Here is a 20,519-nt window from a genome sequence, read left to right as displayed (position 1 = left end):
AAAAATGATGAATAGGTGCAATAAAAGCCGATATTCAATTTTTCCAATTTACATGGAAAGAAGGCCATAATATATTGTTAAGGGGAGGAAACAGCAGGTTACCAAACAGTGTATATAATATGATCTCATTTTTGCAATATATTTGTATGCATAAAAACAGTCGGGATGGATTTATGTAGAAATGTTAACGGTAGGTCTACACGTGATTCTTATTATTTTCCTCATCTGTATTTTCTACAATTAACGTGTATCACGACTGTAATATGGAGAAGTCATTATTTTCAAGTTCCTTGTGAATTATTCCAATTCATCCAATGTGTACAGAACACCCACTATGTGTCAGACCTTAAAACTGGTGCTTTTCTTACTAGTTAGCACACACTTAGGGTGGATTTTGTTGATAAAACAGTCCGCTTTTCCTGATCGTTTTACAGATTTTTAGGCTCTTACGAGGTGAAAGGGCATTTAGAGTTTATCTAGTGATTACATTTTTAAAATGGTTGTGAAATGCGTACAACATAAAATTCACTGTCCTAACGCTTTTTAAGTGTATACAGCCCAGTGATTCATCACCACTGCCACCATCCATCTCCAGAACTCTCTTCATCTTGCAAAACTGAAAGTTTATACCCATTAAACACCAACTCCCCCCACCCCCCCGGCTCTTGTCAACCACCATTCTACTTTCTGTTTCCATTTCACGACTTTAGATAACTCGCATAAGTGGAATCATGTAGTATTTATTTTTCATGACTGGCCTAGTTCACTTAGCTTAATGTCTTCAAGATGCATCCACTTCATCCACATTGGAGCATATGTGTCAGAATTTCTTCTTATTAATAGAGATTTTGCTATAGGGCACATGCACTTGCCAGAGAAACAGAGAAAGACAGAGAAACAGGAAGTGAGAAACCACCCCCCAAAGGGGATGGTCATGCCACAATCCTTCTCCTCCATCATCCTCTAGGGATTTTGGGCACGCACACACACACATGTGCCTGGCATGAGTTTGAAGTGACAGGGTCCAGGACTCGAACCGCAGTTGGCTATGTAGGAGTCCAGTGACATAACCATTATGCCATTTGCTGGTCCCAGAATTTGTTTTCTTTTTAAGGACAGGTAATATTCCAGTGTGCATATACACTACATTTTATTTATCCATTCCTCTATTGAGGGACACACGGTTGCTTCCACCTTTTGGCTGTTGTGAATAATGCTGCCATGAACACGGTGTGCAGTTATCTCTTTGAGACCTTGCTTTCAATTCTGCTGAGTATATACTAGTGATTCGACTTTAATGCAGTCTCAGATATGGAAGGAGAAATATGCCCATAGTATTCCAGAGAACTGAGCATCAGTCTCTGAATACCTCTAGAGAGAGATGCTCACTAGCTCAAAAGTTAGTATAGCCGGGAACCAGCAGTTAGCGTAATGGCTATGTCGCTGGACTCCCACATAGTCAACCGCGGTTCGTGTCCCGGACCCGGTGGCTTAAAACTCACGCCGGGCGCGTGTGCGTGCGTGCCCAAGATCCCGAGAGGAGAATGGAGGAGAAGGGATTGCGGTGTGACCATCCCCCCTGGGGGGTGATTTCTCGCTTTCTGTCTCTATGTCTCTCTCTGTCTGTCTGGCGAGCGCACGCGCCCTACAGTGAAAATCTCTAAAAAAAAAAAATGTTAGTATAGCCACATTGTCAGAGAGCAGAAGTCTTAAGAGTCAGAACTGGGTGGACGAGCAGTTAACGTAATGGTTATGTCACTGAACTCCCATGTAGTTGACCACGGTTCGACTCCCGGACCCGGTGACTTAAATTCACGCTGGGTGCATGTGCGTGCGTGCCCAAGATCCCGAGAGGAGAACGGAGGAGAAGGAATTGCAGTGTGGCCATTCCCCGGGGGGGTGATTTCTCACTTTCTAGCTCTCTATCTCTCTCTGTCTTCCTGGGGAGCGCAAGCGCCCTATAGCAAAAACCTCTCAAAAAACAAACAAACAAACAAACAAGAAAACAAAAACAAAAACAAAAAACTAAGAGTCAGAACTGGGTGCAAATTCCTGCTCCATTCCTTATTTGCATGACCTAGGGGAAAGCCAGCAATTTCTTTAGGTCTCAGTTTCTACGTCCATAAAGTGCAGATAAACAGATCTATCCTATTGGATTGCTATAAAGATCAGTTTATTAACATACCTAGCTCAATGTGTGACTTGCGTGCTGGGTAAGTTTGCTTTTCAACAGTTTGAGTAGTTGACATGTAAATATTTTCTCAAAAATATTTTAAACCATGTTGTCTCTGTTGTTATAGAGTCACAAAATTATAACAAATATTTCTAACATTATCTTTAAAATTCTGTTTTTTGAAATTTTGAAAGTTGTTTACTAACTGTCAAGAACTATGGCATATGAGCAAAAATTTTTTGATATGTAAAGTAAATGTGGGAAAATGTAAAAATAAATAAATAAATGATTAACATTCTTAGTACATAGAATATGCTCAAAAAAAGAGGGTATGTATAATGAACTATTGTTGATGAGAAGGGTCTAATGATAAGCTGAAAGTAGTTTACTTATAATGTCTATGTATTACTTTAATTTCTGGAATTGAAAGGGACTATATCTAATCCATCTCACGTAGGATGATGCTTCAGGTATTTTTAAGAGATTTACATTGGGAATTTGTCCTTGTGAGAAAGGAAGACTATTGTTCTTGGCGTCTGTCTGTGGGCACACAGGCAAGATACCCCTTCTACATTTAGAAAGCTCACGTATTTGCTAGGGGGCCACTTCGATTTTTACTTCTCCAGAGGTAGAAAGCAAAAGTTTTCGTTTTCCCAGAAAACTTTTCCTCTAATTCAATGAAAGAAAATTTCATGCCTTTTTACAAAGTTACCCATATAGAAAAAGGCATACTTGCCTAGGAAATTACTTATCTGCAGACCATGTTCAAATTATTTTAAAAAATTTTTTTCTGATAAAAAAAAAATCCCTCTTCTGAACTGATAGTCTCTTGAAAGGGAGTTTTCTTTTTGAGGGGTACATATTTTTATTATCTACACCTATTATATTTAATACGTTGAATGGTTCCAGAAGTAGTAAGTTTATTTTTCATTTCTTACATGACTCAGAGAGAGAAAAAAAGACCACGTGCTTGCATGTGCATGCACACACACACACACACACACACACACTCACACATGCAGACACCCCAACAGGGTCTTCACAGCACCATCTGCCCCCTTGTCAGTCATCCCAGATCATGGGCACATGTGCGTGTACCCAGTGTGCACAGGGAAGCCCCAGCATGTGAATCTGGAACCTTCCCCTGTGGGCCCAGTTGCATTACTCATGTGCCATCATTTAGTCTAAGTAGTTCCTTTAAAAAAATAGTTAATATATATACCTTAAAATGAAGATATTTATGGCACATAAAGTTTAACCTCAGCAGATTATTTTTTAGAAGAAAAATGTCAACTCCATTAGCACAGTTTCTCATACACAACTGGGAATGGCTTTGTTCAAGCCAAATGTGGCAGGTGTCATGGTGGTACGAAACATTAAAGCTGTTGTCTCCACAATGCCAAATATTTAACGGAAACCAAAAAAATTCAGTTACAGATGCCAATATCGGGGCCACATGACATCATCCATCCAGATGCGTGGTGAATCTGGATTTTTAAGAATTGAATTTTTGTGGTCAGCATCATGAAGACTCAGTTTCTGGATTAAATCAGGCATTTGTGAAACAAAGCCATTTTGGAATATAACACATTTTGATTATAGAGAAATAAATGGACTGGAACGCAGGGTACAATTTCAGCGATGTGAATCACAGCTTGTAGAAAAAACACAATGTAAAATACAAACGGGACATTTCAAAGCTGTATTTTTAAAGGTTCTTAATGAAGCAACTTAAGCACACCCCAATGCTCTGAGGAAAGTGATTGTCCAACAGAGAGCCACTGTCCCTAGTTCTCCCACTCTCTATGGACTTGAATACATATGCCCAAAGTACAAAATTAAATTATGTTTTTTTTTTTTTTTTTTTTTTTTTTTTTTTTTTTTTTTTTTTTTTTTTTTTTTTTTTAATGCACCTAAAGTAATACGCAACTTCAAATTCACCAGGAAAGCATTCGAGTCTTTGAAAGTATGGTGAAACAAGCAAATTACTGGAAGAATTTTATGGGAGGTATGCAGTAGGAGACGTTAATCCCAGACGCCATGAGCAAGCGATTTAAGAAAGAAACAACACAAGTGGGAAATTCAAGAGTTAACCCGCTCCCGCCCCTGGGAGCTCCCCCTCTCCTCCCACTGCCTCCAGAGCTGATGCTGTACTTTCTGTGACCCTGCTTCGGTGTAAGGAAGGCTTCAGATGCAATGCAGTTCAACCTGTGCTGTCGACATAGCCATAAACTAACGCCCTTTACAGACGGAGCGAGTGGGCCCAGGACAGCCAATCCATCCTGTTCATAAGCACCTGGCCACAGTTCCACAAACAGATACATGAAGGCATCTAATTTATGTGGCTGACACACCCAGGTATATGCAGAAATTGCTCAGAGAATTTTTCAAACACCGTACTAAGAACCTGATGGAGACAATTCTTTCCTTACGTCAAATATGAAGATATATGGTCACTTTCGAATTAGGAAATCAGAGTAATTTCTATCAAACTTGGATCTAGTTCTGTTTCACAGACCCCCTACGTACTTCCACATGTACTGCTTTGAGCTTACAAGGTCTTCCATTGTTCCTCAGTTCATCACAGCCATTCCCAAACTTTTCACACAGATGTCTTCTCCTTGACCTACACTAGCACAAACACGACTACTGACAGACAAGCTCTAGACGGTCTTCTTCTCTCAGACCTACCTCAGCCATGACACTATATTCACATGTGGCTCCTCCTGCCCCCAGCACCTTGCCCTTCCTGGCCAGCGTCCACACTAACAAACACCTATGTCTGGACCCACACCATCAACTTAAAAGGCTCATAAACCCTTCTTCCCCTCTTTCTTTTAGAAAGCTTGCCAGGTTCTTGGGGAGTCTGTAAGGAAGACAGGGAAGCGACCAGTCCCCTCATTCTCAGCATGTACTCAGCAGCTGCCAGCAACCTGAGCTTCCTTTCCAGGTTCTGTAGGGGTCCACTTCTGTCTGCTAGCATTTACAGAGCCATGAGCTCCTGGAAGGAGGAACACACACTGTCTAGCACTGGGACACTGTTCTTGCCATAGCAAAAGCAGTACTGGCACAGAAACCTTCTTCTTCTTCCCCCTCAATACAAGAAGCAAAAATTGCAGGCAACATTTTCTATGATTTCTGACAACACACAGAAATGTGGCTGGAGGGCTGGGACAGGACGGGTAGGAGGCAAGGAGGCTGAACAGGGGATGGGAACTGTGGCCTGTTGTGCCAAAAGACAAGTTAAAATGCACCTGATGAATAATATAAGCTGCACCACATACAGAAAAGATGAGAGCGGCCCACCTGTGTCTGTTGAGGGATATTTACAAAGCTTGGATCCCGTGGTCCAACACTGACGAATCGGTTTGCGGGGGAGGTGCTGGGTGTCGAGTAGGCTGTGAAGGGAAGGGACACATGCGTTCAGGAAGCAGCACGAGATTGCACACACAAACAACACCAAAACACACAGTCTCTGAGCCTACACAGCTGATTAACAAGGAAATGTGCAAACACTGTAGCTAGCAAAGGGATCTGGCTAGCAAGGGCATTTTAGACAGTCAAAAGGGGTGAGGGTGGCAGGGGGGAGTGGGGATTGGCTTCCAAAGACTTTTGGGATAAAAGGTGTCAAATTTGTGCTCAGAGGAGCTTCTTTCTCTTTCCATCATACATATTAGAACATGCAAGACATTTGCAAAGGATACTTTTTGAGTTAAACATGAGCTCTGGGGTCAGAAAGAGGTATCCTCATCTTTAGAGCACAGGGAGAAAGAAATCAGGTAGGAAGGGAAGGAACCTTGTTTTTCACACTGTTAACGCTCCTAAAAATCCTGACATGGTCTTCTACCTCCTGGGCTAGAGAATGAAGAGGAAAGTCTTGATAGAAGGAATTATTGCAATCTCCAGGAAGGAAGTGGGAAACCATTTAGTACAAGCTGTTTTTCTAGACCCAGCAGAATATCTAGAATTTTGAGAAAGCACCAAATGTACTTAAAATATTAACATTTGTAGTTTTCTCTTCTTTGAATCCTTCTGTTCAGATACAAACCGTCAAGACCCTGGAACCTCAGGTGCCATACTTTCTTTTTCACAGTACATGAAAGCTTTCGTTACTGGTTTTTATGTTTATATTAAAAAGTTTGACTTTCCTTCAGCAAGACAAAATTTGGTAGCTTCAGTGTTTCAGGAATCCAGGTAGACATTTTGTTTTTCTGGTGTCCTGCAATTTGTTTCTCTACCACAAACTCCAAGGACGTATTCACATTCTTTCTTTGTACCTGTCATCTTTAGACTATGGCTTTAAACAATTTCAAATTTCTTAATGATAATTATAAAAGGCTTGTCTGTTTTTAGACTAAATATAGACATCTGTCATCGAAAAGGCAAACATTATTTGCAATTTTAAAAAAATGTCATTTGAAGGAATGATACCAGATTCTAGTAAAAAATTTTTCCTTATTTACATCATCTGCTTCTCGAATTCTGATTTTCTGTTTTACAGAAAACTGCTCATCCTTCCTGCTTTCCTTGTTAAACACATGTAGGAATATTTCCACCAATCTAGTCCCAGTTTTGTTGGTTGTCACTGGTAAGAGCTAAGCCACCCAACCGGATCTGCACCTGTCTCAGGGATGTGGCTACGCTGTGTTAAAACCACCACTGAATGAAGGATGAGCATTTGTTTCTTCTGGTCTATCTTAATAGAAAAACTTTTGTTGTATTTACTTTAGGAGGATTGATCCAGCTATGACTTTATATAAAATGATCTAAATGTATGATGCATCTTATTGCCTTATGCAAATCTGCTGATTTCCTCCTGGGCCCATCCTACCTCAGACTAATTTGAACAGAATTAAGAGATATCTCTGCATTTAGCCATTCTAAGCGTAACCCTCACTCATTGGTATGGAGGAAATTCAGTTTTTTAAAAAGCTCGGTAAAATATTCTTCGTTACTTATGTCATTGAACCAATGGCTTTACTGCGCTATGCTTTAAGAAATGTCAACAGAAAGACATATATTAAAAATGAGGGACTATAATTATCTGGTAGTGTATTCACCTGCTCCTAATACAAAGAGGCTATGGGAGAGATAAGAAGGAAGTATAGGTGAAATAACTTGTTGAACCTGTTAGTGGTTAAGGTAAAAGGTATTTTTTTTCACACATGAATAGGTAGGAAGGCTGAGAAGGAACAATAAAGAATGAAGGGTATGTTAAGGTACTAAGGCTAAGTGATTGACGGCAGACGCTGAAACGTGAGACCTTGGCTTGATGGTCCTAGCACAGTGTGTACTGGCCTGTTGCTCACTGGAGACATGTAACAGGACTTCCTACAACATTTTATCCTACTGGTAAACAAGCATGCTAATTGATCCCAGCACACTTACATTTTGGAGGGGCTATTTTTGTGAAGTTAGTTCTCCTTTGACCATAGCAATATTACTAAATATGGAATGGTATTTGTATAACACCACATTATCTAGCTGTAATCTAAATTTCACCATTTGAAAGATGGTTTGCAATACAAATAATTTAGCTACTCAACATTTTGACAGGGCTAATTATCAAATAGTTTCCCTTCTTCAATCGCGACTTGCAATCTTAGTTTTAGAACATCCCAGGAGGCCGCAAATGCTATAAAGGACCACTTAAACTGTTCCAAAGTTTATTCTGGTTTTTTAAAAAGACAGCAATGGAGAGAGAGGTGGTAGTAAAAAGATACTACAATTACAAATACCTAGCAATCTTTGGATACCCAACTTAGAGAATGGTACAAATTGTCCTCAGGGAAATTTAATCTATGGAAAGTTACCTTCTGGGAAAAATCAAGGACACAGGAAAAACAAAGGAAGGAAGAAAGAAACTCTGACTCATCATCTTCCATTATTATAGTTACACCAGGCAGAATGATCACCTATGACAGGATGTAGTTCCAGAAATAATAAAACGTAAGTTGAATTTGATTTTCCCAAAGAAACTAGAATAAGGGAATACACCTCAATTTAAACTTTTTATTAAACAACCATATATACCATAGTGAATCAATTACACATGCACAGTTAAGAGCGCTCAACATGAATATAAAATCAAGGGAAGGGAGCGATGTGGTAATTAGTTATATACAACTGTGTTTACCACGATATTTTATCACATTCATATCTTTCTTAATTATACTTCTTGTCTTATTTGCAACAGCAATAATCAAATGCTTTAGGAAGAGCTTCAGGAAATCATAAAATCTATAAAATCATTTTTGGGGGTGATTACTAGAGGCAGTTCTGAGAATTCTGGATGCAAGATTCTGTGGTATGTGACAACTTTTTGATAATATCAACAGGGAAACCAAAACTATCTCAACAGGGAAACCAGTGAGGTTATATAACCTCATTGTAAAAGTCCACATGGACGATATGACTATTAGAAATCAAATTATTGATTCATTGGCTACTTTTGAAGTGGAAAATGTTTGCTGTTTTTAGCAGCCATTTCACTTCCATTAGTAAGTTTTTTATAATTATAATTTGAGGTTCCTTATTAAGAATTATGTACTTATTTTATTCCATTTGGTATTATTATTTTTTAATTTGACCAGAGAGAAAAAGGGAAAGCAAGAAAGCAAGAAGCTAGGTCTGGGGCTCAAACCATAGTCGACTATGTGGGAGTCCAGTGCCTTAACAACCATGCCTCCTGCCAGCCTCCCATTAATAGTATTACTAGGGATCATAATCCTAACATCATGGAGGAAGACTTCTATAAGAAGTTTTGTCAACACTTATTTGCACCAATTTGATCATATTTTTCTCTCTCCAATGTTTTGCTTCATATTACCCAAGAGTCTTAGTTTGTTCTTCATCACAGCAGTAACTACAACAATCCTAGACCAGAATTGGACCCCACATCCAGAAAATAGTAATCTTTTGTGACCCACTTTGTTATGCATTGTTAATTCTATAATCCTTCACATTGGCAATATGAATCCTGCTTCAGTAAGATCAGTTGGGATAATATTTCAAGAATAGTTCTGTCTTTATAAGTGTTTTACAAGGTCCTGAAGATGATGGAATCTAGAGGTACTATGGGTGGATACAAGGGAGAGAAGGGAGAGAAAGAGTAAGGGAGGTCCCATCAACACTGCTCTTCACAATTCTGCAGGTGTCCCTGGGAGAACTTAGCCTCTCCAATCTCAGTAATGAATGTGTCTGACTTCCTGATAGCCAAATATTGATAGAATTCCAATTTTTGTTGTTCTCAGAGTGTCAGTTTCTATATTTATTTATTTATACTTATTTTTCTCTATATTTTTCTGAATAAGAAGGAATAAGGGATGTGTCAAGATAAAGAAATCATGACATTTCTCCAAGAATTAGTGCTGAATTTATAACAGTCTTTACTCAACAACTCTATCCAAGCATGGTGTTAAGAACATAGTCAAAGATTTGATTATTAAACACTGTACACATGCCTTAGAAAACCATACTGTAGCCCAGAAAGGTATACATCAACTATATGTAAACTAGAAACCACAATTAAGAAAATATTTTTTAAAAAAGAATGTGTTAAATTGTTGTGAATGAAGATGCTCAGCATTTTACTGTTGTAGGAAAAAAAAAAGACAAAGGAAGATATTAAAATATTTGTACCAATGTCCCATACTAAAACCCATGTTAATAAAATCTGCCAAATCCGACTAACCAGAAAAGGTGAGTATGCATTGCTTATTTTGAAAGTTGGCAAATTCCAGGTATAGTTCATATTTACTAACTACTAAAATATGTATAATCACAGAAAGGCAGAAAAAATGGAAAATTTAGATAGATTTCTGTGCAGAGGAGAAATCTGAAAGGAGAGCTGCTCTTAGATTGAAGACCTCTTCATATGCTCTCAAGGCTGGAAGGCCAGTCACCTGAGGCTGAATGGCTGCTGGCCAGCTCCTTTGGCTCTGGCCAAGGGGAAAATGAACACAGTGAAGTGTCCTACCATAGAAAAGATAGTATAGAAGACCCAAGTGGGCGTTGAGGGTCTGAATTTACTTTCAGACACAGGAAGCGATGAAGTTCCTCAAAATCTAATACCTGGCCTACAAACTGATACAAAGCTTGAAGAGAGATGTGTCTTCTGTTTTGTCAAAGACTTGAACTACATGAAAATAGTAAACATTCTCCACCCCCCTTTCTAAATTCCATTCAAGTCCAAGTCTAACTTTTGGAGGACACCAAAGAGAGTTATTTTGATATATCCATATCCTCTTTCTCTGCCTTGTGCTCTCTCTCTCTCATTCTCACTCTTTCTCTCATTTTCTCTCCCAAAGACACTTATTTCAACACTTCATATGTGCCAAGCTCTGCAAAGGTGAGTAAGGCACATGCTAAACTTGAAATGTTAGTCTAATGTGGAGAGATAAGAACAGAAAATGAAAATAGGAGTACCTAACAGTAACATAAGTAAAACTCTGTGGGGTGCTTTTTAGGACAGTTCTGTCTGCTTAAAAATGTTATTTGTCTGTTAAACTAGTCTGCAGATTGTTTCGTGAATGCTTTATTCAATTATGAAAGTTTAAGTGTAATAACGTTTGAAGAGTATAAATGATAAACTTGTGTTTACAAGAGAAAAACAAATCAAAAGCTTCTTTTGTATTGTCTGGAAATAGTTCACTCTAGTGTGAAGTATTCAATCTCTTGCAAAAATTGTATTCATCATTAGCTTATATATGTAAGTTATTGTTATAAGTATTACTGTTTTTTTTTGTCATGTACAACTTTATTAAATAAATAAGGGGGAAAAAAATCAGAGGAGATCTTGCCATTTGTTACAAAGATGAACCAAGAAGACATTGTACTAAGAGAAATAAGCCTGAAAGAAAAAAAAAAAAGAAATAGAAACATAAAAAAAGAAATCAGCGAACAGAAGACAAATATTATGCTAGTAGACAAACTCAAATGTATCAATAATTTCACTAAAGGTAAAAGGACTAAATTATTCACTTGAATGATCAACATTGCAGACATAGAAAAATGAAACTAAATTATATTCTTATAAGCAATGCATTTTAAATATAAAGAAAAAATATAAAGTTCAATGTTGTTAAATATATGTGTGTGTACACAAATATAGACACACACATATATATATGTACACATGTATATGTATATGTGTGTGTCTGTGTATTTTTTTTTATATATACATATAAATAAAATCTGTGGGGTATTAAAAGACAGAGAAATGCCACCTAGAAGGAGTAACAGGAATTTTTATAGAGGGGAGGGTGATGGCTTTTGGAATGGGCTGTAAGGGGTGTGTTGGCTGATAGGTTCCAAAGGACTGGAGGTCACAGAGGCAGCAGCACAGACAAGAAAACAAGGCAGGGAATGGACAGAACCAGCTGTTGACAGAAAGGAGAAAAGAGGAAACTTGCAAATTGTATTTTGCCATTAACAAGGGAAGGTAAAGTGTTAAGGGTCAGAAACCTGAATGTTTAAAAATGGAGGAAAAGAAGCTTGTTAAATTTATTTTCTTTTAAGGGGAAGAAGTAATTTTTATAGCATAAGGATCCCAGACTTTGATTCTAAATACCATGTAGACATGGAGACATCCTATACTCTTAATCCTTCTCTTCTCACCCCAAATATTAGGAGGCACCGCTGCATGTTTCACATTTCAGAAACTCAGACATGTTCTTAGATTGGGGGGGGGGTTTCCCTCAAAGAATCACTAAAAAGTTCAATTTCATTCAAAATAGATTCAGTGTGGCTTTTGTACCTGCCCAGAACCGTTACTGGACAGAAGTAATCAGAGTAAGTCAAGGAAAAGATTTAAACAGAATCCTGTGTATTAAAATCGTAATTTTACTAAACGTTTATCAGTGAATGTGCTTAAGAAAGTATTTTACTGCAAATAGTGAAAGGACTAAACACCTAATTGAAATATTTTTCCAAGTCTTTTAACTGCACTTATCACATTAATCTTAAAATAAAAATTTTAAAAGTCCTATGAGAAAACGTTCATTTCTTTAAAAAAAAATGCAGAAACTGTTTGAAAATGGATTGGCTAATTTCCAAATGAAACCATTACTACTGAACTCATTTAGGAACTTGAACGGCACTGTTTCTTGCAGGGTCACAAAGAGAATGCTTGAGAATATTGGAGTGTTTCTCCTTCAAAGAAATCTATCGATATCGACAAGTTTATAGGGTCTGGGTTAGCATTATTAAGATCATTATATAGCTAGGGAAACACAAAGCCATTTTAAAAACATACAGCCTTTGCTTACACAGAACCCAGTAGAAATCCCTGCATAATTGAATGAATGTTGTAGTTTCAACCAGATGTTTGGAATCTAGAAGATAACCACACTGAATTTCCATTATTTTGATCACATCTGTGCAGACAGTTACCTCATTCTATTATCTCGCAAATCTTTTGTCTTTACAAACAAGTTACCAACAACAAAAACTCAAAGCCCTCAGGGCATGAAATTAATCCCTCCTTATCACTAGTAAATTATTACAGAACAACATACCCACAAGCTTTCTTCCTGAAAAGCTAATGAATTCTAACTTTAATATATTAGCATTACTTAACATGTATGGTAACAATTTGCATGACATGTCTAATGCGCCAATAGTTAACAAAAATCATGAAAAGAATCAATTTAGCCAGATGGCTTTGCTGCTGGTATTTCTACAGGGAGGTGGGAGCTCAGACTATTGGAGAATAAAAAGTGCAGAAAGGAAGGTACAAGACAACTCATGTTATGGTATGCACACAGAGAGACGAGACCAGAGCAACTTTCAAACTAGAGACACTTTGACCTTTACGGTACCAAATCTGGGCAATAAGGAGGTACTTTACCAGAAGTATTTACACAGCCTATTTAAACTGCCTGTAACATTCTTTTTTTCCATGATAGTTTTTAAATGCTAAGAATACAGCACTGTCTCGGTGCATTTAAATTTATTTCTGACGGCTAAACCAAATTCTATAACTGTCATTTATTTTTATGTGCATGCTGTGTGCTGTTCAATTGATAGAACATATTTATTGATCAGAAGCAACAATGTATATGGGTAGGCACAGGTGAAAGTTATATTAAATAGCCACAGGGAATATGCCCTGGATTCAGCTAGGGGTTGCTAAAAAAAGAAACTTGGATCAATATATTGGATTGCTCCTTCTTGAAACGTTTCTGAGCCTCTCAAAAGGAAGTGCAACTCTGGAAACCTACTTCTGGGAATTCATCCTTGACAAATACTAAAAATACAGATAAAGATTTATCCAAGATGTTCATTACAGCATTACTTATAAAAGCAACACATTGGGCCCAACTTGCAAGTTAACTTCATCCATATATTGGAATATTTTGCAGCCATTAATAATATCTTTAAATAACAGCTAATGACATCACAACATGTCTATAATATAAAATTAATAAAATCAGTTTGCAATATTGTATATATTATACATAGATATACACATATACAAACATATGCATACATAAACACACACATATGATCGATTCTGATTAAAATATTAACAGAAAATGACTGAAAAATATGCAGGAAAGTAGTTATTTCTGAAGAATGGGATTACGGATGACTTAGAATGCCTTCCAGCAATTTTGAACATGAAAAATAATAAACATGGGAACCAGCAGTTAGCGTAATGGTTATGTTGCTGGACTCCCACGTAGTCGACCACGGTTCGCATCCCAGACCTGGTGGCTTAAAACTCACGCCAGGCACGTGTGTGTGCATGCCCAAGATCCCGAGAGGAGAATGGAGGAGAAGGGATTGTAGTGTGGCCATCCCCCCTGGGGGGTGATTTCTCTCTTCCTGTCTCTATGTCTCTCTCTGTCTGTCTGGCGAGCACACGCGCCCTATAGCGAAGAAAAACCTCTCAAAAAAAAATAATAAACACAAATGGAAACTGAAAATCTCAGATAATACTTATTTGACGTGTACAATGAAGCCAACAGAAAATGAATTTCAGAACCAGAACTCCTGGGTTGAATCTGTTCAATCTCTTATTTGATATGTGATGTTGGCAAGTCCCCTAACTCCTCTGAACTTCTCTATATACAAAGAGTCCAAAATAACACACATTATAGACTCCACTTCTCCTAGCCCTTTAACCAAGGCTTTAACCCTCTATGAAGCATGATGGGTTACCTTCTCCACAGAAACGGTCCAAAGAATGAGCCCTATGGGAAGGCTTCATCAACAGGATGGGAAATCCCCAAATCTCACTGTGCTTTATATTAAAACAATTGAAGAAAAATGCTAAAATCATTTAATTAGGGAGTACAAAGTTCAAAATTTGATTAAGGGTATGGACCCCTGAGATGTCTTCTTTTTAACAATTAAAAAAAAATCATATTCAAACCTCTTAAGGGTTAATGTTATGATCAGACTCATAAGCAATGCGTAAGGATATAAATTGGCACAACCTTTCTGAAAAGCAATTTGGCAACATGTATTAGGAATGTTGAGGCTGGCCCTATGACCTAGTAGTTAAGAGAGCTAAATCCCACAGGTCAAATGCTGGTCAAATCTTAGCCCTGGCAGCTTGAAAAACACACCGAGTATGTGTGTACCCCAAATCCCAACAGGACAAAGAAATGGAGAAAAAGAGATTGTGGCATGATCATTCCCAGTAGAGGGCAAGGTCTGTCCCTCCCTCTCTTTCTTTCTATCTCTCTCTGATGAGTGTACATGCCCTCTGATAACATAAAATAAATAAATAAATGGTCTTGCTGTTTCTATTAGTAATTTCAATTCTAGAATACTATCCTAAGAACATCACTAGAATTGGAGACAAAAATTTTGTAATCTAGGATATGCTGGAACATAATTAGGATACCTAGATTAGGATAAAGGTTAATGTCCTATAATAGAATCATAGGTAGTTATTTTAAAATTTTTTTAATGAACCTCCATACTGTTTTCTACGTGGTTGAGCTAATTAACATTCCTACTAACACTAAAACAGTACCCCTTTCTCTGCATTCTTTATCAGTATTTGTTATTTTTTGTCTTTTTGGTATCAATTTGAACTGGAGTAAGATAATAGCTCATGGTGGTTTTGACTTGCATTTCTCTAATGATTAATGATGTTGAGCATTTTTCATGTGTTCGTTGGTCATTTGTATGTCTTCTTTTGAGAACTGCTTAGGTCACTTACTCATTTTTTTTAAAAAATTTTCCTTCTTTCCTTCCTTCCTTCCTTCCTTCCTTCCTTCCTTCCTTCCTTCCTTCCTTCCTTCTTTTCTTCCTTCTTTTCTTTTAATTTGGCCAGAGATTGGAGAGGAGAGTGAGAAAGCAAGCTGCCAGGTCCGGGACTTGAACCACTGTTGGACATGTGGGAGTCCAGTGCTCTTAACCATCGTGTCACCTGCTGGTCCCATTTGCTCATTTTTAATTGAGTTATTAAGGTTTTTTTTGCTGCTGAATTTTTTAAGTTCCTTATACGATCTATTAATCCCTTGTTGGATGTATGGTTTGGAAATATTTTCTCCCATTCTGTGGGTTGTCTCTTTACTCAGTTGTTGCCTTTGCTGTGTAGAAGCTTTTTGGTTTTATATAACCTCATTTGTCTATTTTGCTTTTTTTTTTTGGTCTATGCTTTTGAGATTTTATTAAACAACTCTTTGTCCATATTAATGCCCCGAATTCCATTATTAGGCATATATCCAAAGGGAAGTAAATCAATATATCATAAAGACGTTGGCATCCAATGTTCACTTTAGCAATATGCACAATAGCCAAGATATGAACCAATCTAAATGTTCATAACAAACAAATGGATAAAGAAAATGTGACACATGCATACACACACATGCACACATGCACACACACTAATACAATTCAGACATCAAGAAGAATGAAATTACGTCATTTGAGGTAGAATGGGAGGGGCATAGAGGACATTACGTTAAATTAAATAAGCCAACCACAGAGTAAGAAATACTGTATGTTCACACTGATATGTAGAAATCAAAGAAATTTCCTCACAGAAGTAGAGAGTTGAAGAATATTAGAATAATATAGGCTGAGAAGGATGGGGCGTTGAATAAGATAGAGAGATGCTGATTAATGTAAACAAAATTACAGATAGGTATGAGGAACAATTTCTAATGTTATAAAATAGGATAAAGTGAATAGTTAACAATTTACTGCATAGTACAGAGTAACTATCAATAGGGACTTTTAATTTTCCTTACAGAAAGTAATGATAAGTGGCTGAGATGATGGATATACTAATTGCCTTGATATGATCAATATGTATTATATTCTTGTGCTGAAAAATCACATTATATGTACTGCACAAATATGTATAATCATTACACATCAATAGAACAATCTCCTATAGTTGGGAAACAGGTAAAAGCTGCTTCAAGTCATGTTTCCTAGTTTTTTTTTTTAAATTTGAAAAGGTATAAAATGCTAATTAAATAAACAGCATAATAAATCTTTATTATGATCACAATCATCATATATATATGTATATATATATATGTATGTGCGTGTGTGTGCATATATATATATATACAAATATACACATACACTTGATGGAGAAATCAAGACCAAAGGGTAATAGTAGTTGATTATGAAAGAATATAGTTTTCTTTTTTATACTTTCCTTGTATTTTCTAAGTTTTCTACAATGCCATAATTACCTTTATAAAGTCTTAAAACTCATCAGTCATCCATCATCTGAAATTGTAAAACCTAAAGCTAATATAAAAAACTCGCATGTGTTATAACCAAATAAATGGACCCATTGCCTTGCTCTCATCTGTCCTTTTTTGCAACACTCATCTCTTAATATCTTTTTGTCCTGCTCTGGTTCCTGTGCTTACTATTGGATCCAATATACTCTGGATGGTGTTATTCTTGATATATGTGTGTATGGAGCATCTTAGGATTTCAAAGGAAAGCTGTAAGATATTACATCTCAAAACACAGCATGTGTACTGGTAGAATAGACAGCACATGTCAGCAGATTTGGGTTTGAACCTGGGCTCAGTTTCATCTTCTTTAAAAGAGAGTAATTTTTTAGATTAGTAATAGAAAATGCAACTAAGGTAATGCATATGGACATAACTATCCAAGTGCATGATTTTCAATAATTCTTTTTCTTTTTTCTTTGCAGACCAAAATGGTGAGTATTGGAGTATCCACAAAATAAAATGCTCTGAAACATGTTTATAACAAATTATGATTTAAGATAGTGCATGTACATTTGTATTCAATAGATTCCTGAAGTGGAACCTGTGACCCAATAATGGCTACTGTAAATGAAAATGTTAACCTTACACTGAACTCTGTGCTCTTTGTGAGGGGAAAAGAATATTATTTTTTAGCAGAAAGATCACACCTATTTGCTATTACACCCAAAGTTCAGGTTACTATAGCTAAAAGCTAGGCATATAAAAATTGTTGAGGATTTTATTAACTCTTTTATGTGTATGTGATTTTGGCTACTGTTGTAACTGAGGTATAAACAAGATTACTAGATATTCAGACATTTAAAAAAATTTTTAAATCATTATACTTGATATAAAAGGGGGATTTAAAATTCCATAATACCTCATATTCTCCTTGAGTAAGGCACCAAAAAGCTGCCCCTGTCCTCCCTGGAACCATAAGTGCTTTTACCAGATAGAGACCCTTTCACACATGATTAAATGTGTATATACAGCTCTCCTCCCCATGGCAGCATTCTTTATGTACTTCTTAATACTCTCCTTTGCTGACACTTCGTATAACACAGAGATTATTCCATGAATTCATATAGACTTGCCTCTTTATTTGGAAAGGGCTTCACTCATACTGGTAGATTTTTAGATCTTTCATTATAATTGATATTGCAATGAATAGTTTAGGTACAGTTTTGCTCATGTGTTCAATTGTATGCATGACTCACATTTAAAATGTATATCTGCTTATCTGTGTAAAAATGTATATGTAAACACAAATATTTGATGTTTGTGATACAATTTGTTATAGTTATGTATGTATGACTAAACTGTCTTCTGAAGAGGCTAAGCCTATGTATGCACTGTTCTCTACTAGTACAGGGATGCTTGTTTTCCACATATCAACATTGTGTTAAAATACTTTTTTAATCTTTGTTAGTCTGATAGGTAAAAATAGCATTCAAACTTCAACTTCAAAAATGTTAAAAAAATTTGTAGCATTTTATGGCTTAACATTTTATGTTGTGTTTTTTGTTTCAGTTAAAAAGTATTGTGGTGGAAAGACTTACTTTTTCTGGACTGCTACTCAGTAGTCTTCAGTACACTGTGAATAGTGCTCTTCCCTCCTCTAATATGAAAGGCCACTATTACCACAGACTAACACATTGTAAGTATTCATTTCATGTTATCTATTTCTTTTTTAGAGGTTTTTACCTAGGGTGTGTGCACTTGCTGGAGAGAGAGAGAGACAGATGGAGACAGTGAGAGAGAAAATGAGAACCCCCCCCCACCCCCCCAGGGATAGTCATGCTGCAATCCCTTCTCTTCCATTTTTCTCCTGGGATCCTGGGCACACATGCACATGTGCCTAACGTGATTTTTAAGCCACTAGGTCCAAGACTCAAACTGTGGTCAGCCATGTGGGAGTCCAGCACCGTAACCACTACGACATCTGCTGGCCCTATTGTACGTGTTTAGATCTCTTTCATAATTTCCTAGTTCAGAAGAATATAAAAAAATAAAGTAGAAAGAGAGAGAGCAGCAGCACTGCTATGAATGTGGAACTGGAGTAAAATAAATAAGTTCCCTGGCACTAAGTGACATAAGGCATTAGCTTAAGAGAAGTAAGAATAAAGGGAGCTTTTTGGAGGTGTTTTGTTTCCTCTTTTTTTTTTTTTTTTTTTAGGGGGATTTTTTCTTTTGGGGCGTAGAGAGATATTTGCTATAGGGCACGTGTGCACTCGCCTGAGAGACAGAGAGAGAGAAAGTGAGAAATCACTCCCAGGAAGATGGCCATGCTTCAATCCTTTTTCCTCCATTCTCCTCTCGGGATTTTTGGCATGTACACACTTGTGCCCAGTGTGAGTTTCAAGCTGCCAGGTCCAGGACTCAAACTGCGATCAGCCATGTCGGAGTCCAGCGCCCCAACCACCATGCCACCTGTTGGCCTCTGTTTTATTTCCTAGTTGCAGTTTTCAGTACAAGAATCTGTTATTATAAAAACTCACAAAGCTATATACCAGAGTGATTTTAATTGAACATACATTAAATTTTTTTTAATTAATAGGTATCAATAGTAAAAATGTATTTTGTGAAAGGAAGCCACTAGCTTTCTTTCGTTTGTTTCATTCTTTTTTATATCTGCTGTTTCTTCTCTGAAAAAGGAATCGTAGTCCTCTATCCCTCCCTCAAATCTTCTGCTTTCCTTTCTTGTTTTTAAGACATACTTTCAGGAACAAAAACCAGTATGTACTAAAGTATAAATGATAGTATGTACTGAAGTATAAATAAATAATCTTCCTTTATACTTTTGTCATAGAGTTTTCACTACAAAATTACAGACGTTTTGAGCTAAAGCAAAGATATTCATGTGATGGCCAAGCACTTGAACTCCAGATGCAAGGCCAGTGGATGAGAATCACAACTCTATCATGCCTGGCTGAATGATGTTGAGAAATATCTCATTTCTTCCTGGCTAGTCTTTCTCAACTAAAGTAATGAGAGAATTCACCTCATAGGATTACCATAAAGATAAAATGAAATAATACATTTAAAAAAATTTAAGTGCCGGGACCAGCAGTTGGCATAATAGCTACGTCACTGGACTCCTATGTAGTCAACTGCGGTTCGAGTCCCAGACCCAGTGGCTTAAACTCACGCCAGACACGTGTGTGTGAGTGCCCAAGCTTCCAAGAGGAGAGTGGAGGAGAAGGGATTGTGGCGTGGCCATTCCCCCAAGGGGGTGATTTCTCGCTTTCTGTCTCTCTGTCTCTCCCTGTCATTCTGGCGAGCGCACATGCCCTGAAGAGAAAAACCTCTCAAAAAAAAAAATTTTTTTTTTTTAAGTGCCTACCAAATTAATAACAGCTAAATACTTTGTTGTTGCTAATTCCATGTGCACACTCTTGTGGCTCCTCTGTAAGGAGAAATCATGTCATGTTGCTTAGTAATTTGTTCAGCTATCGTATGAGATTGTAGAAAGAGCTTGGGAAGGCCTGTGTTCAAGTCCCTACCAAACTAAGATGGGAATAGAATCTTGGGGGAGGTAGCCTCTACTTTCTTACTTTCTTTCTTTTTCTTTTTTTTTTTCTTTCTTTTTTTTTTTTTTTTTTTAAGAGGGTTTTTTGCTATAGGATAAATTTTTCCTTTGG

The 20,519-nt window shown here is 37.1% G+C and overlaps 1 protein-coding gene across 4 annotated transcripts in view; it reads right to left on the bottom strand.

Moving 5' to 3' along the window:
• Nucleotides 1-20,519, bottom strand: part of NFIA (nuclear factor I A) — a 445,632-nt gene that overhangs the window by 29,326 nt on the left and 395,787 nt on the right. For 3 of the 4 annotated variants that reach the window (XM_006147506.3, XM_027771457.1, XM_027771458.1), the window contains one exon: nucleotides 5,480-5,571. The exons of the other annotated variant lie outside the window; for it this stretch is intronic. In XM_006147506.3, the coding sequence (XP_006147568.1) occupies nucleotides 5,480-5,571 (92 nt within the window). The remainder of the gene's footprint in view (nucleotides 1-5,479; nucleotides 5,572-20,519) is intronic. 4 annotated transcript variants of the gene reach the window in all.

The sequence above is a fragment of the Tupaia chinensis genome, unplaced genomic scaffold (genome assembly GCF_000334495.1).
Source record: "Tupaia chinensis unplaced genomic scaffold, TupChi_1.0 Scaffold000215_1, whole genome shotgun sequence".
NCBI lineage: Eukaryota > Metazoa > Chordata > Mammalia > Scandentia > Tupaiidae > Tupaia > Tupaia belangeri.
This window is presented reverse-complemented; position numbering and strand designations above follow the sequence as displayed.